Source organism: Lingula anatina, unplaced genomic scaffold, assembly GCF_051362555.1.
Source record: "Lingula anatina isolate TDL-2025a unplaced genomic scaffold, LinAna3.0 unanchor82, whole genome shotgun sequence".
NCBI classification, from domain to species: Eukaryota; Metazoa; Brachiopoda; class Lingulata; order Lingulida; family Lingulidae; genus Lingula; species Lingula anatina.
This window is the reverse complement of record NW_028257603.1, coordinates 491,757-509,883: the sequence shown is the minus strand read 5'-3', so window position 1 is coordinate 509,883 and position 18,127 is coordinate 491,757. Positions and strand designations below refer to the sequence as shown.

The 18,127-nt window shown below is 37.4% G+C and overlaps 1 protein-coding gene across 7 annotated transcripts in view; it reads left to right on the top strand.

The window, feature by feature from the left end:
• Positions 1-13,643, top strand: part of LOC106172146 (tudor domain-containing protein 7) — a 50,130-nt gene extending 36,487 nt beyond the window's left edge. For 5 of the 7 annotated variants that reach the window (XM_086998640.1, XM_086998641.1, XM_086998642.1 and 2 more), the window contains exons 15-32: positions 45-117; positions 813-926; positions 1,462-1,562; positions 1,923-2,072; positions 2,249-2,347; positions 3,057-3,169; positions 3,540-3,654; positions 4,068-4,196; positions 4,528-4,647; positions 6,327-6,431; positions 6,573-6,683; positions 7,746-7,861; positions 8,130-8,416; positions 10,955-11,142; positions 11,529-11,597; positions 11,881-11,991; positions 12,315-12,432; positions 12,866-13,643. In XM_086998640.1, the coding sequence (XP_086854766.1) occupies positions 45-117; positions 813-926; positions 1,462-1,562; positions 1,923-2,072; positions 2,249-2,347; positions 3,057-3,169; positions 3,540-3,654; positions 4,068-4,196; positions 4,528-4,647; positions 6,327-6,431; positions 6,573-6,683; positions 7,746-7,861; positions 8,130-8,416; positions 10,955-11,142; positions 11,529-11,597; positions 11,881-11,991; positions 12,315-12,432; positions 12,866-13,074 (2,328 nt within the window). In that variant the 3' untranslated portion in view covers positions 13,075-13,643. Of the gene's footprint in view, positions 1-44; positions 118-812; positions 927-1,461; positions 1,563-1,922; positions 2,073-2,248; positions 2,348-3,056; positions 3,170-3,539; positions 3,655-4,067; positions 4,197-4,527; positions 4,648-5,580; positions 5,608-6,326; positions 6,432-6,572; positions 6,684-7,745; positions 7,862-8,129; positions 8,417-10,954; positions 11,143-11,528; positions 11,598-11,880; positions 11,992-12,314; positions 12,433-12,865 lie in introns of all 7 variants that reach the window. The other 2 variants (XM_086998643.1, XM_086998644.1) reach the window with 2 other exon arrangements.
• Positions 13,644-18,127: the final 4,484 nt, after the last annotated feature.

Below are 18,127 nucleotides of genomic sequence, written 5' to 3'. Positions count from 1 at the left end.
TAAGGTTATCATCCATTTTAACAAATTTATTTTTATTTCTGTAGCCTTCCTGTGATGAAGAATTCTCAAGTCTAGTCTTAAATGAAGAGGTAAAGATGACAGTTAAAGCACATGAGGGTGAGTTAACAAATTACATGGGCGTAACTAGTCATACGCACGGATGCACTGTGCGTACAATTTTTTGGCCAACCATGATATTATTTTATATAAATTCAGTGTATTTTTCACGGAATATAAAAGAAAATCCTCTGCTTATTAAAGTCGCCTGTATGTACAAATCCTCTGTATCCTCTGTATTAATTGCGAGAATATTTCTGACTAAATGATGATTTTATTATAAATGGAAATTAAGCTGCGATGTGTGGTACATATGCTGTAATTACGCTGTCCTTCATCTCTTGCGTTAGTCTACATTTTGTTGGGAATTTTAAAAATCTGTGCGTACAATTTTTAAAGGTCTGGTTACGCCCCTGAATTACATAATATTTGAATTTTGCACTTCTGCCTAATCCCTCTTTCTTTAACACCCCCTCCCCTCCCTTACTCAGACCCCTCCTCTTCTCAAACCCTCTCCCCCCACCCCTCCCTTTCTCATACCCCCTTCCCCCCCACCCTTCTCTTCTCAAACCCCTTTCCATTCCCGTCCCCTTTTCAAACCCCCAACTCTCTCCCTACCATGCCTCCAATTGTTTTATTTGATATTTACAAGTATCAATAAAAAATTGATCATTCTCTGAATTCAAGCAAAAGTGATGTTCCATAATAATTCAAGCAAAAGTGACAGATGTGTCATGATAAATTTATTTCTCCAGACCATGACTGTATAGTGGAGTTGTTCAGCAAACATACCGGCCAGTCCGTAACAAGCTGCTTGGTGCAGAAAGGCGTCGCAAAGAGCACTGTGGTGTATCATGTCCCAGATCCAGGTAAGGCTTCAGGGCTGTAGTCAGAGGTTGCAGTTCTATTTCATTTGTGACCATTTGACTTTGAATTTACAGTAGGGTGTTTTCTGTTGAAGCTGGGTCGGCCAAAGTTCAGTGGAAATTTGTCTTAAAATCAGTTTAGCACACAACTTATGTAACAATATTTAAGCTTTAGGGGCAGTGTGTGGGATGATAGAGTGATTAGATTGACTTTATTGTGGTGAGACATTTACATTTGTCTAGTTGGTGGGACAGTTAATGAATAAGATTGACCTCTGATGGTGAAATATTGATGGCTATTTTATTAAGTGTTTGGGACTAGATTATGGACTAGAAAGGCTTCTTGACATTACAAATTGATAACAATTTTATAAAGTGGGTGTGGTAGTGGGCTTACATTTATTTTAGGAACTAGATTACCTTCCTGGGTTTAGAAATTGATAATAATTTAACTTAGTGTTTGGGAGTAGATTATGAACTAGAAATTGGTAGACATTGATTGATTGGTAGATGAGAAATTGATATTATTACCTTCCAGCTCCCATACAGCTGCCTTCAGAGTGCTTCTGGGACGTCTATGTGACACATGTCTGTACAACTACTGACTTGGTGATAAGACTGGTTGGTCCCGAATATTCTGTAAGTGTCTCAGATTTACGGTGCATGTTATATTTCTGACTTTCAAAATATGCTATATATGTAAAAAAAAAAAAAAGGGGGGGGGACAGTAATTTGGTCCAGTAAATTTTTTACTTTTAACGTTTTCATGTACATGTTATATTTATGATCTTAGACAAGTTGAAATATATGTAAAATATAATATTTTAGTATTTTCACATTTATATAAGAGAGCTTCCAGGATGCTAAACATGTTTTGCATGTCAAATTTAAATTTGTTTTTGTCAATTCAAAAGAATGCGATTGCAAGTGTACAATAATTAACCATAGTATCCATCCATTATTAAGATGCATACTGAAGAATATGGTTTTTATTCACAGGAAAAATTAGAACAGCTGGAGTCAGCGTTGGAGAGCCAGTGTTCCCAGTGTGGCCCTGTGTCTGCAGTGGTGGAGGGTGAGGTGTATGGGGGGCTGTTTGAGGCTGACGGCTGGCACAGAGTCAGGGTGAAGTCTTCTGATGGAAAACAGGTACGGGGGGGGGGGGGAGAGAGAAGGAAGGGAGAGAGAAAGAGGGAGAATGGGAAAGTATGAGAGAGAGAGGGAGAGAGAGGGTATTTTTCACCTGAGACTATTAACCTCAATATTTTTTAAACTAAAATCATATATATAGACATATACCAATAATTCCTCTCTGCTTTCATCAGGTGGAGTGCATTCTAGTAGACCATGGGGATACAGAGACAGTTGATATTGGTCAGCTACGGCCACTGACTGCAGAGCTTAACACCAGACTGGCTTATCAGGTGGGGAATATAACCTTAGATTCTTATACACAATGATGCAGGTTTTTCATGGTCTCCAGATTAATTATGGTTAATTAAGCCCCCTTAACATTTTTTTTGTACTCATGAAGAGTCGGTTGTCATGCAACATAGGTGAAAATAAGGTTATAGCATTATGGCCCATGGTTACAAGAAATGACTACTCTCTTAAAATGGTTAACATTTGTAATAGACTAGTCTTATGTTATTGTTTTTTTCTATTAATTAAAGCAATAATAACTCTTCGTTTCGGCCAAAAAATGAATTTTCCTGGAGTAAACAACAATTTTCCCATACTTACCAATGGTTAATGAATCCATTTTTACATTCAAAGTTAGTCCCTGGTTTTTTTCTAAAAAGTTTGGTTTTTTGTTAAAATCTCTTAAGAGATTTTAACAGAGTATAGAAATCAATGGAGGTCACGTGGTCTAAAGACAAGTTCAAATATCAGAATAAAAGCTATAACTGCTGTTTTTGTGGTAAAACAGAATATATTATATTTCTATGAGTTATTCACAAGTTTTTTATTGTGAAATATAGGTCTCATACAAAGAGTTATTATGCCTTTAATTGATTGATTTATTGATTGACTTATCTATTTAGTTTTGAGACAATTTTACTGGAAAATGAAATGACTCTTACATCATGTTCAGTTTAAATATTAGTGCCATTTATTTTGATGCCTCCACAGGCTGTGTCATGTTCGCTGGAAGGGTTGGAAGATCTGGAAAACAACGAGATTGTGCTGGAAAAACTTTACGACAGCGTGCTGGGTATCACATGCGTGGCAGAAGTACATGAAAGGTTTGCAAACTGTACTTTTTAGACAGAAAATGTGTGGTAGTACTTCTTGTAAGTAAACTAGGTGTTCAATTTGAGAAATTAGTGAGCTCTGGTGGAGTACTGAAGCTGGTTGAGTGGTGCTATACTTTTTCAAAGTGGGAATAAGCCACCATGACCTACTTTTCATGGTCAGATTTGTCATCACCTTATAGGTATATTAATTTGGTCTTTTTTTTTTCATTGATTTGTGATTTTTCTTCATTGATATATTAGCACTTTTTATTCTCTGCATTTTAAATATGAACATGATTACTCATATTATTATATTATATTTTTAAATTTTAATTTAATTTAAAATGTTAATTAAAATTACATTCATTTATTACTGTAGAGGTCACACAATATGTGTCACACTGTTTGACACGTCAGGTGCGGAGGACGTTAATCTTAACCAGGCACTAGCTGGCTGTGTCAGAGATGAAGACCTGACACCAAAACTGCCTGAGGTACAGTAGTGCTGAAGTTTTGACTATTATTAAGATTTTTTATTAAGCTCTACAACAAGTAGGTCATATAACAAGCAATTTAGTAAGCTGAAGTCCACTATAAGGAAGCTTTTAAGCCTCAGAAATTTTAAGGCCATTTAAAAATGGAATGGAATTTTTCAAGAACTTCACAGCAATGCTTTGCCACTTATGTCTCATATTATTTTATTTTTCAATTTTTCTTTTAGATTTAAAATAGATAATGTTTTATATAGATTTATTTCGGAAATTGGTAGACGAATTATATTTGTATATACAGGTAGTACAAAAATGGTTATGGAAAGAGTGAGTAGTTCACTATGCTCCAGCTCCACCTTGTTTGCTGTTTGGTAGACTGCAGCTCCATCTATGTTTCTGTACGTTGTGTTTTTCAGGATGATGAGCAGGTTGAAGGCTACGTGAGCCACATAGCTGACAGTGGCTCCATCTATTTCCAAATGGTGGGACAGGGACTAGAGAGACTGAATGAATTGATGCAAGAGGCGGGAGAGTACTATTCTAAAGTAGGCCTTTTTTGATTAATTGATTGATTTATTTTATCAAGACTGAGATTTTTACCGATTCGATCTCGGCAGATTTTCAACTTCTTGGAAGCCAAAAATATTGTTGGCCTAGGTGGCCCTCTGGGTCCTATGCCTGCATTTTTTTGTATTGTAAGGGAAGATGGAGGAAGCTGACAGAAGTGATTTTTTTTTTTTTTTTTTCAATTTAGATCATTGATGAATTTGTATAAAAATTATTAGTCTTAGTTAATATGTTTAAAGTGCTCACAGATGTTTGGCTGCCTTCATATATCATCTATATTGTTTATGTATTAAACTTTTTTTTACACAGAAAATCAGTGCCACAGAGTTTGTGTCTCACCCAGATGTCGGGAAGATAGTGTGTGCCAAGTACTCTGGGGATGGATTCTGGTACAGAGCTAAGGTCACCACACAGCAGACTGGGAGACAGGTAAGATAGTGTGTGCCAAGTACTCTGGGGATGGATTCTGGTACAGAGCTAAGGTCACCACACAGCAGACTGGGAGACAGGTAAGATAGTGTGTGCCAAGTATTCTGGGGATGGATTCTGGTACAGAGCTAAGGTCACCACACAGCAGACTGGGAGACAGGTAAGATAGTGTGTGCCAAGTACTCTGGGGATGGATTCTGGTACAGAGCTAAGGTCACCACACAGCAGACTGGGAGACAGGTAAGATAGTGTGTGCCAAGTACTCTGGGGATGGATTCTGGTACAGAGCTAAGGTCACCACACAGCAGACTGGGAGACAGGTAAGATAGTGTGTGCCAAGTATTCTGGGGATGGATTCTGGTACAGAGCTAAGGTCACCACACAGCAGACTGGGAGACAGGTAAGATAGTGTGTGCCAAGTATTCTGGGGATGGGTTCTGGTACAGAGCTAAGGTCACCCCGCAGCAGACTGGGAGACAGGTAAGATAGTGTGTGCCAAGTACTCTGGGGATGGATTCTGGTACAGAGCTAAGGTCACCACACAGCAGACTGGGAGACAGGTAAGATAGTGTGTGCCAAGTACTCTGGGGATGGATTCTGGTACAGAGCTAAGGTCACCACACAGCAGACTGGGAGACAGGTAAGATAGTGTGTGCCAAGTACTCTGGGGATGGATTCTGGTACAGAGCTAAGGTCACCACACAGCAGACTGGGAGACAGGTAAGATAGTGTGTGCCAAGTACTCTGGGGATGGATTCTGGTACAGAGCTAAGGTCACTACACAGCAGACTGGGAGACAGGTAAGATAGTGTGTGCCAAGTACTCTGGGGATGGATTCTGGTACAGAGCTAAGGTCACCACACAGCAGACTGGGAGACAGGTAAGATAGTGTGTGCCAAGTACTCTGGGGATGGATTCTGGTACAGAGCTAAGGTCACTACACAGCAGACTGGGAGACAGGTAAGATAGTGTGTGCCAAGTACTCTGGGGATGGATTCTGGTACAGAGCTAAGGTCACCACACAGCAGACTGGGAGACAGGTAAGATAGTGTGTGCCAAGTACTCTGGGGATGGATTCTGGTACAGAGCTAAGGTCACCACACAGCAGACTGGGAGACAGGTAAGATAGTGTGTGCCAAGTACTCTGGGGATGGATTCTGGTACAGAGCTAAGGTCACCACACAGCAGACTGGGAGACAGGTAAGATAGTGTGTGCCAAGTACTCTGGGGATGGATTCTGGTACAGAGCTAAGGTCACTACACAGCAGACTGGGAGACAAGTAAGACTGTTCGTTATAAGGATAACTACTATTTGTATGAGATTCATATCTCACAATAAACGCACTGTAAACAACTCACAGAAACTGTATAATAAATTCCTATTTACCACCAAAATGGTGCTTAACTGATTATTGTGGAATCTGTGTTTGCCATCAGACCATGTGAATCTTTATAAATGGCTAACCTCCGTAATAATATCTTTTGAGATTATTACAAAAAAAACATAACTCTTTAGAAAAAATGTTGAAATGAATGAGTGAATAAATAATTGAACGAATGAATGAAAGAATACAAAAATAGGCAAATGAATGAATAAGTAAAATAAGAAAGGAAGGAAGGAATTATATTAACTAAAAATGATTAAAAAAAATAAATGAATTAATGTGTATCCCCTGTAGGTTGAAGTGCTGTTTGTAGACTATGGGAACACAGAGGTTGTCCAGGTGAACACACTGAGAGAGATGACCAGGGCTAGCAAACATCTCAAGACTCTGCCTTTCCAGGTATGAAACGTGAAATTACAGCAATTTTAATGGGCAAAAATTATCAGACTTTCAGATACTTAATTTTATAATCACAAATATTATATCTGTAATCAGATGAAATGGCCATGATTGAAGAATAATTGTTTCTCTTTATGTCAGGCTATAGAGTGTCAGCTGCATGCCCTGCCACCACTAGGGGGCTCCTGGACTGCAAGTGCCATGTACAGGTTCCTAGAACTTGCTCCACCTGATAGACTGGTCACACTGAAGGTAAGACAGGTGTCTCTCCTGATAGACCGGTCACACTGAAGGTAAGACAGGTGTCTCTCCTGATAGACCGGTAACACTGAAGGTAAGACAGGTGTCTCTCCTGATAGACCGGTCACACTGAAGGTAAGACAGGTGTCTCTCCTGATAGACTGGTCACACTGAAGGTAAGACAGGTGTCTCTCCTGATAGACCGGTAACACTGAAGGTAAGACAGGTGTCTCTCCTGATAGACCGGTAACACTGAAGGTAAGACAGGTGTCTCTCCTGATAGACCGGTCACACTGAAGGTAAGACAGGTGTCTCTCCTGATAGACTGGTCACACTGAAGGTAAGACAGGTGTCTCTCCTGATAGACTGGTCACACTGAAGGTGACAGGTCGCAGGTCTGTAGACAGATGGGTGCAGTGAGGGGGAAAGGGGGTAAAAATATTGGCCAGAAATGCTCCACTCTGAATCAAAAGTTTATTTGGGTTTCATGCCATTTTTCAAGTTGGATCAACAAAAGGTTAAGTGCTGACAAATTGGTATAACACTTCTTGTAATGCCAGGCAGTAAGTTTTTTTGCTACAATCCCAAATACTTTGAGATTAAAGCAATAATAACTCTTCGTTTCGGCTAAAAAATGAATTTTCCTGGAGTAAACAACAATTTTCCCATACTTACCAATGGTTAATGAATCCATTTTTACATTCAAAGTTAGTCCCTGGTTTTTTTCTAAAAAGTTTGTTTTTTTGTTAAAATCTCTTAAGAGATTTTAACAGAGTATAGACATCAATGGAGGTCACGTGGTCTAAAGACAAGTTCAAATATCAGAATAAAAGCTATAACTGCTGTTTTTGTGGTAAAACAGATTATATTATATTTCTATGAGTTATTCACAAGGTTTTTATTGTGAAATATAGGTCTCATACAAAGAGTTATTATGCCTTTAATGTTTTGTCACACCATGAACATTTACTGTGACTTAAAATCAATTACACTTTATACTTGGTAGTTTCCTTTTAGCTGGTTGAATTTATTTGCTTTTTGTCATACCTTTTCAATTTTTTATTCTTGTTTCAGGTCATAGATTCAGCATCTCAGCCACCAGCTGTGGAAATCTTCATCCCCGGTGAAGTTAATGAGGAATTCCTACACTCTATAAACCAGCTTCTGCTCTCTGAGCCAGAAATATTCATGTAAGTGCTCAGACTAGTCTAAGTAGAGTGACTGTTAGTTCTTAACTAGTGACTGTTGAATATAGTCATCACACTGTCAGATAGTCAGTTGAGTGACTCCAGGTATTCTCGACTTTATAACCGTTTTAACACAATTTCTGTCATATTGGCAGACAAGAGTTTTTACTATTTTGATGAATAAAAATTTTATAGTTACGTAGTAGCTGACACTGCCAATGAATTTTTTATTGGATTGTCAGATTTTGAGGATAATCGACTCATTTTTCAGGCCTGATGACATCTGCAGTGATACAGTTGATGAAGACGTATTACAAGAATCTCAAACAGACATTTCCTTGAATCAGAGCAGTTTCTCTGATGAACCAGATAATTCACTCTACATCACAGTAGACGAATTCAGTGAATCTGCCATTTCGGATCTGCCAAATATGGATGCCAATGCCACAGGCACTGAGGAAACTTTGTCTCTAAATAATAACACTGATGTCAAAAATCAAAATGCGGGCTCTGCTGTTGTTCCCTCTGAGAGACCGCAATCTACCAGCTCAAGTTTAGGTAAATACTAAATTAGATTTAAGATTTTGCTGTCTTGTTTGTTTATTATTCTTATTACTTTTTTGGCTTATTGTACCACCAGCGTTAGCGCTGGCGGTACACATGGTTTCGGTCCCGTCCGGATCGTTCCGCCGGCTCCGTTGGCTCCGCCGGCTCCGCTGGCTCCGCCGGACGGCTACCGTTACCGCTTCTCCTCCTAGACGGTAAGGGCCCCCGTACCCATCTCATGGATTTAGGTCACCTATAATCTCAACTCGTTCCACGTAAAATTTGGGCTTTGTCGGTATTGGGGTCTGGGTGTGGCACTCATTGCAATGCACCCTTGTCTAAAAATGGCAAAATTAAATGCTAATTATCTACCCTACGGAAGGAGTTATGGGAAAAATTTCTATAGACGGCTTTCCAAAAGTCATATGTGTAGATTTCAAATATACCCTTGGATTTGACCTTTGACCTCTACTTCAAGGTCAAATGGGCCAAAATTTTCAAAAAAATGAAATTTTTTACGAAAAAAATTTTTTTTGCCCTGTTATTCAGACACCACACAGACTTAACCAATAATATTATTGGAAAGTGTTACCCTTCAGGTCATCTTTCATCTCCATGAATTTGGGGTCAATCGGTGCATTTTCACGGGAGTAGCGGCCATAAGATACCGAAACTGAAAACTGTCTCTAATTTGGGAACCGTTAATGCTAGAGACCCATTCTTTTTTGCCTTTTGTAGAGCATGTAAAGCCCAACACTGGAGGTGGTCTCGGTTTTTTTGTATTCCATACGGTTTTCGAGTTACGCTATATCAAAAAGTACATATTAGTGGTAAAAGCAAAATGTGCAGTACGGTAATGGATAATAAATTTTGAACTCTGGAAAAATAAAACATAAGGCTTGGCAAAGCAGACAACTTGTGTTCAAAAATGACATTATTTCATCAAATTTGAACTTCTGAAACTTCAGAGCACCTCCTATTTCAAGAATTTTGACCAAAATGACATTTTCTTTATTTTAATTAATTTTTTCTGTACGAAATTTAAGGCACATTATGGTAACTCCAAAATTATAACATCTAGTCCCTTATATCTCCAAAACTGGCAGAGATAGGTCCATAGTTACAATTGAACTTGAATAGGAAGTCATATACTGGCAATCTAAATGTGACCTTAAAATTGACCTTTGACCTACTTTACACCATGAACTGAATTTTGCAAATTTTGCTTTCCTTTTATCTCCAAAACTGGCAGAGATAGGTCCGTAGTTACTATTGAACTTGAATAGGAAGTCATATACTGGCAATCTATATGTGACATTAAAATTGACCTTTGACCTACTTTTCACCATGAACTGAATTTTGCACATTTTGCTTCCCTTTTATCTCCAAAACTGGCTGAGATAGGTCTATAGTTACTATTGAACTTGAAAAGGAAGTCATATACTGGCAATCTAAATGTGACCTTAAAATTGACCTTTGACCTAATTTACACCATGAACTGAATTTTGCAAATTTTGCTCTCTTTTTATCTCCAAAACTGGCTGAGATAGGTCCGTAGTTACTATTGAATTGAATAGGAAGTCATATACTGGCAATCTAAATGTGACCTTAAAATTGACCTTTGACCTACTTTTCGCCATAAACTGAACTTTGCAAAATTTGCTTCCCTTTTATCTCCAAAACTGGCAGAGATAGGTCCATAGTTACTATTGAACTTGAATAGAAAGTCATATACTGGCAATCTAAATGTGACCTTAAAATTGACCTTTGACCTACTTTTCACCATGAACTGAATTTTGCAAATTTTGCTTCCCTTTTATCTCCAAAACTGGCTGAGATAGGTCCATAGTTACTATTGAAGTTGAATAGGAAGTCCTATACTGGCAATCTAAGTGTGACCTTGAAATTGACCTTTGACCTACTTTTTATCATGAACTGAACTCTGCTAATTTCTTTCTCTTTTAACTTCAAACTTGACAGAGATAGGTCCATAGTTACTCTTGAACTTGAATAGGAAGTCATATACTGGCAATTTACTGTGACCTTGAAATTGACCCTTGACCTACCTTACGAAGAACTTAAATTTGATTGTACCATATATATTTTTTGCAATAGTTAAAAATTCTTGTTGATTGCATTTTTACAGCTTGTCAAGCACAAAACTGGTGGCTGTGTCCCTTATTTTGTGTATGTGGGGGTCTATACGAATGCGTTTGCTCCAGCTGGTGGTACAATATTTGGAGGCGGTATCGCCTCTCTGATCCTCTAGTTTGATTTTGTTAAGCATTTTATTTTGTGTTATCTTATAATATAACTTTCACCAAAGTTTGACACTTTTTTAAAATTAGAAAAGGAGCCATTACTGTAACCTTGAGATTTTTCTTGCTACGTGAATATGTCTCAAAAAGATGTTTAGCTTCTTTATACATTTCATAATCAGTTACTTGGAAACAATTCCTACACACTTTGCAATGAATTAGGGAAAACCTATCTTATAAGTCAGTTACTTAAAAAAAAAGAAAAAAATTGCTGAATTTTGTCCTTCAACATCATTAAGTGAAGAGCATATTGCGTTAGGTGAGGTCAATGCTGGAGGAGACGGATTGTGTTGCCAGCTGACAGTCCTTAGCCTAGAGGATTGTGACACCCTGCCACGCCCACCTCTATTACAGATACCAAAGCCTGGAGATTACCTAGATGTTCACGTTAGCCTGGTCTTTAACCCGGGAAACTTTGTGGTAGGAGGTTAAAGTATTGAACTTTGCATTGTGTTTGTTGAGAATGTACCAAAATGCAGTAGTTGAGCCATATTGGAATGTAGTTGGCTGTGTTTAAAGGAGACTCTCTATTTTTTGCATGATATTGTTTTTAAAAAAAGACAAGAAAATCACTCCCCTACCACCACTCCTGTGTTTTCATTTTGAAATTTTATGGAAACTTTTTTGGCAAGAGAGTTTGAATTTCATTTAATTTTAATTGGCATATATGCAATATTAATTTTACCCCTTTGATAAATTTATTGTCACTTCTATTCATATCCAAAAGGCATTATCTTCTCCATTCTCACCCATTCTTGTCTATGTGATCTTTTTCAAAGGATATGATTCTGTTCTATTTATTCCAGTGTGTCCCATATGAAAGCATGGAGGAGACTCTAGAGTTGATGGCCCAAATGTCAGTGTTCTATACAAAGGTAGGGGATTGTTAAGTCTTTCATCTCCGTCAAGACTGAACAATACCAGTGGGTGACCAATATAAAATAAATTCATGATAGATTTATCCTGTTTGTGAAGTGAAATCATGAAGGCCAAGGGAAGATAAATTTGCGAATTTTACAGATACTGTTTTTCTTTTTTTAAAAAGTCATAAACCCTTTAAATCAAAACATTTCCTATTGAGTGGTAGCAACAAAACTGTAAACCAGGATACCTTATAAATCTGTTCCATACAGAAAAAAAGGATGTACTTTTTTCAAGGTACCAAATGCAAAAGTGAGCATAGACAAGGTCAAACCAGGGGACCTGTTAGCTGGGGTGCTGGAAGGGGTCTGGTACAGGGTGGAAGTGAGAGCACTGGTTGGAGAACAGGTGAGCTTGGGATTTTATTAACCCTTGAGAGCCTCATTCGGACTAAGAGAGAGAGAGAGAGAGAGAGAGAGAGAGAGAGAGAATGAAAATAGCCATTATGACATCATTTACAGAAGAAGTAGAATGTGTGCTTAGAACTGTGAGTTTAAATCTTGAGAATCTCTGTTTGTGGGTGTGGGATAAATATTTGATATAAAACAATAATGTTACTAAAATTGTCATTTAAGTAAATGGCAATAAAAATGAGTTTATATCACCTCTCTGAATGTCTGTCTTATCACTTCTTTTCATTAATTTATCAATATATATTTTTTATATCCAAGGTATCTGTGTATTTTGTTGATTATGGAGACTTCAGTATTATGTCACCAGAAGATTTACAGCCACTTCCAGCCCACTTTAGATACATGCCATTCCAAGCTGTCAAGGCAAAATTAGCAGGTAAACACTAACAGAAATATTTACTTGCCATTTTAAGTGCATGCCTTTTCAAGTTACCAAAGCAAAGTTGTTGGTAAGAACTTAAGATATGACTATTTTAGGTACATGTGATTGTAAATTGTCAAAGTGAAGCTATCAAGCTAGTTTGATAAAGGCGCATGTAGATTTTAAGCAGATTTTATGAGCTTTGTCTTAGTTAATGTAATGTTTTAAAGCAGATATTAATGTTGTTTGATTGTTCTTTAGAGAAAGGTAGATGGGCAAAAACTTTATGAAGTTTTTTTTTTTTTTTTTTTTTTTTTTTTTTTTTTTTTTTTTGCGCTCTTGAATGATTCTCCCTCACTTAATCTGCTTGAATGATGGTCAGCGCCAGCTGTTCTCTTTTGAGATGGAATACAGTTTCTTTTATCTGACCATTATTAATATATTTTAGGTGTTCAGCCTCTTGGTGGGAGGGACTGGTCCAAAGCAGCCAAGGACAGGTTTATAGAACTGGCCAATGAGAAGGATCTGGTGGGACTGATATGTAATGACAAGGATTCTGATAGGGTGGCTATCAGATTGATTGACACTAGCCAGGAAGGGGTGGATCTAACAATTGACAGTGTGCTTGTTGAGGAGGGGCTTGTTGAAAGGAAGTGATGGGATGGGTGGAGTCAATTTGTCAAGAAACTTGCATCCTGAATGTTGATTGGTTTTTGGGAGGAGCTGTTTTAGTTCGGCTGATGTGATTGGATGAGGCTGGTTCCCTGTGTTGATTGACATATATTGAAAACAAAATGACTTAGGTGTCAGATTGACATAACAAATGAATTGCTTGCCAAAAAGGACTGCTTGCGAACATCAGTATTTTATGATAATGCTCAAAATTCTGCCCTTGCAATCTTCTTTTTAAATGGACAGAAAATCATTGAATTTTTTTTAATTCATTTCTTCAGGGCAGACAGTGGGATGTGTTTGGTGGGATGAGTGAGATAGTTCTACTTATAATTGCAAGCATCAAGCAGAAATGAATAAGAAAAAGTTTTGTCAAAATTCTTCAGTCAATCTATGCATAAGTCATGGACTATTTCAAAATGCTCAAAGTTGCATTGGTGTAGTGCATCATTGTGTTGTTATGTCTTACTATGCACAAAGTATTCTTCTATTTGCATCCATTCCTTACATCGGAAATTTTAAAAATATATGCTGTTGATGTACAGAAAAAGGCATTGTATGTCACAATGCTTGTATGAGGACAGAGACGTAAAGTGATGTTGTAAATTCTCGATTTTAACTCTGTTATTTCAAAAATGGACATTTACACTCATTTAAGTGAATTGTGTTTGTTGAGATAGCTCTAGTTGGAGATTGTGACAGTTGAGATTGTGCTGGGTGAGACGAAGGTTCTCTGTGAAGAAAACGGAGACGGGGAAAGAAGCCTCTGTAATCAATCCTTACATTTCTGATGTTAAGATTTTTAAAATAAATTTGGATTAAAAGATGTTATATGCAAAAGCACTTTCTTTAAAAAACACGCTCGTCTGTTATCTTGATTGGCTACTGAATATAAATATAACAGATAACGACTCAATAATACCAAAGTAGTAGACGGTCATGCAAACAAATACGATCAAAATCGGTTTTAGATTTTCAGATTATTTTATAAAACCGCAATATGTATTAGTAAAGTATGCACTTATGTAATCTTCTGCAAATAAAATAAATATATTTATAAATATACAACTGAAAAGGGAAAATCCCATGGGAACAAAACGGCGGTGACGTGTGGTTGGTGCCCGCTTAATAAATAAAAAATACAGTGTGTGTATATATGTTTAAAACGAGTTGTTAGCACCGCATGACGTCACACGAGACTAGAAAACGAGAGTCGGCGTGAGGTGGGTCTAAAAAAGTACCGTTCAGCAATAAGGGTGAGACTCGTGCACCAAAAATGCTCTATAATACTGTACCTCTTATATTACGTTTCTCGTGAATTGACTATTTGCACTTTTCACTTCAAAAGACTATCTTACAAACGATGATACGCGTCGGCAATGTCTGATATGATTTACAGGGGTATATGGTTAGATAGGAAAATATACTTGAAACTGATAAACATATCTCGGCAGTCTTGAAAGGTGTTAAAGTGGCGATAAACACTGAAGGCCAAGTAAAAAAAAAAAAAAAAAAAAAACGATACAAAAACCATTTATTCCGCACTTATCCGGCCGCTATATATAGCTACTTGTTTGTCCAATAACCAGATTGGTTATAATATGCAACGATAGATATTAGCACGTTATTGGTTATCGTAATCATACAGAAACTTCAAAATATAAATACGACCTCCCTTCCCCCATACAAAATAATATCAATATTCTTTACTGCCCCTATTGACAGAGAGTCGCTTTTGTTAACACGCTTATCGTTTTTGTGCAGCCTTGACTTGTGGTCGGACAACTGACACGCTCACGCGATGCGTTTTGTATGCGAAAATAATAAACCATCTGTAATATATTAGGTTACATATAGAAGACAGACATGCCCTAGCTCCATTTACGAATACAGGTGGACTTCCTACACTATAGCTAAGGTACCGTGCGCTTTCTCAGCTTATCCTATTTTAATTATGCATTCTATAATATTATTGAGGGGAATTATTTTCGGTTTTCCGCTTAATTTTTACAACCATTATTTCGTTGTTGTTATTGCTGCCATTTCTTTCACTAACACCCCATTCTCATAGATTAGATCGACCTACATTGGATCGACCTAACTCCCTGGGGGTTCACGCTAAATAGCTGTCAGCCGGGCGGACACGAAAGTTAATTACCCCTTAAAGCTTGTAGTAGGCGGGGACGGACACTTAAGGGGGATTATCTGACAGTAATCTAGTGAGACTCCCCGCGGTGATAGATCGATCTAAAAGTTGTGAGAACAGAGCCTTAGATAATCTCCATGAAGGATTTACTGTCTCGTTATTCTATATCTGTGTACTGTCCGAGTGGCAAATTACAAAACAGCAATGCTATATCCTGCCCTAGCTGCTGGGTAGGGGGCTGCCCTTATGTACCGCCCACACACAACAAACTGGTTTTCGCGAACTTTAAGGCATCCTAATCGAATTGTCCTCGAAATAAAAGCATTTTTCGACCCAATGGTCAACGCTCGATCCGTCCCTCTATTCGGATTCAGTGTTATGTACCATTTAAAATTAGATGTCTGGCTATTTAGACAGCCATGCTGTAACGTACATTTCAGAAGGAATAATAGGTACTAGTCAGGGAATTTTGTTTAGCAGTAGTATGAAATCAGGCTGACAGTTACCATCGGTGGGCGGATTATAGGTGGATTGAGTCAGTGTAAGCTATAAGGAAGACAGAACTCAAGTGAGCTTCACTGTTGACACGCTCTGTTGTAATTTATAAGTCGTAGTTGCCCAAAATGTACTGTACAGGAAGCCCGCATGTGCGCTTGACTGTTTGTCATGTACACCATTTAGACATATAGAAATATTTGATACGCCTGCTTGCGTGCAAGGGCACTTGAGAAATCAAATACATGTACGGACTGTGTCCAATTCGCGTCTTAGCGTAACTGCTTGTATACCCGCTTATTGAAGCAAACTTTAGTGCAAGCGCACTTTTACCTAAAAGATGAGACGAGACTGAAAATCAAAACAGACAAGATTTTCAAAAACAAAGAAAATTATGTCATAAAAATGGTACCGGTACCGGTACCGGTTCAATTCAGTACAAAATCTACCCGTCATATCTGTCAGCTATGCAACGTCAACAGTTATTTGTATAATTGAAAGCCTCCTTGATAAAATCAGTTGCTTCCTCTTCGAAGAGATGTGAATATTATGCTCATCCAGGTATGCAAATGAGTCTTTGCAATCTACCACTGTAAGATTCTAGATCACAGATAACGATCGCCATTTAAGGCCGATTTTATCTCTTAACCAGGTGTGCATCGGCTAATCACAATGGCCTGTATTTAAGAAAATCAACCAGGTAAATAAATCATCTTCACTGACACAAGTGGTCAAGCAATGTGAAGTATGATATCTTCGGACAAAGTCTACCGACTTTTACATAGAAGTCAATGCGTTCCGCCATATTGCACGGGTAGCTTTACCCCAGATGCCGGATGACCGACTGTCCCTATTGTAGTTGACCAAGAGCTCGTTAACAATAAAACCTGTTAATTATGCACCGCTGCACTTCCCATGCCAGGTAATAACAGGTTTCAAACTCGTCTTGGTGGGCTTCCATATTTTTCAATATATCTCATTTATTTCATGGAGTTATTTTATTGGTATTTGTAAATGACGTTAAATATCAATATTTAAACAATTGAGTTCAAACACGGTTGCGAACATTAATAATAGTAATTGTTCTTAGGGTATCTTGAAGCATGCGTATGCCCAGGCATAATTTCTGTGGAAGAAATCGTGTTGAGGAAAACAGGAAAAAGAGCGGTATATTAAAGAAAAAATGGGGATTGCTGTAATAAAATAGTTCGTAATCCTAATTCGTTTATGCTTTGAGGATTTGTTTCTGGAGGTTATTTCATCTGAAATATTAAATAATTTTAAAGATTCATCATTTTATAACTTGAAACGCAAGTTTTGCGTCTGTACGCAAAACTTTTTGCAAATTTGTAAGCTTTGTCAAACCCAAAAACATGTAGCAGATCAAGGTAAAAGAGCATTGTTTGCTACTAGTAGCATGGAAAAAATCATTACTTTAATGTGTTTAAGAAAGGCCATACGGATTTTTTTTAAAAATGTTGGGTGTAAAAAAGAGCACTACTGATAACTTAGTTCATTGTACATAACTTAGTATATTATGAAAAGCGGGAGAAACCCAATTCTTTTAAGTATGAAGCTGCAATTTTTAAATTTTGATTTAAATCCTCTCTTCGAAAAATTGTATTATAACAGCGTGTTATAAAGATCTACTCAAGAAAAAATTGCTTGGGAAAAATTGAGTACGGAATAAACTGGAGACACTTATTTTGGCTTGTCATTAAGTTTTCACGAAAATATGTCAGATAACTTTATACTGTCCTTGAAAGAGTAAAGATTGAAAGATAATTTTAGACAAACTTTGAGGGGGGAAATATCCACAAAGAGTAAATGGCTATTGCACCAACATCTTGTTGAAAATTTTACACTGCAATTCTATTTAAATAAGCTAAGGAACTAATTGCCAAATTAAGAATTTCATCACATAATAGGGGCATAACCAGACCTGCAAAAATTGTACGCACAGATTAAAAAAAATTCCAAGCACGTGCAGCAAAATGTAGATTAACGCAAAACATGAAGGACAGCGTAATCACAGCAAATGTACCACATATAGTAGCTTAATTTCCATGAATAATAAAATCATCATTTAAGTCAAAAATATTCTCGCGATTTAATAAATATTCTAATTTACCCAGAACGGTATATTTATTTAAAAGGAGGCTAACTGAAATATAGTTTTATTATTTGTTTGTGAAAATTGCCCATGTCACCCTATTAGTTTGGAGGTCTAAGCTGGATCAAGTCCGTGTTAAAATTCCTATGAAGCTGTGCAGGAAAAATTCTTCCTTTGTTTCTCTAGCGCCTCAATAAACCTTAATCATAGTTAATCAACATGTTATTATCTAATTTACGTCTGTCCTGAATATATAAATATTATTTTCTGTAGAGGCCCATAGG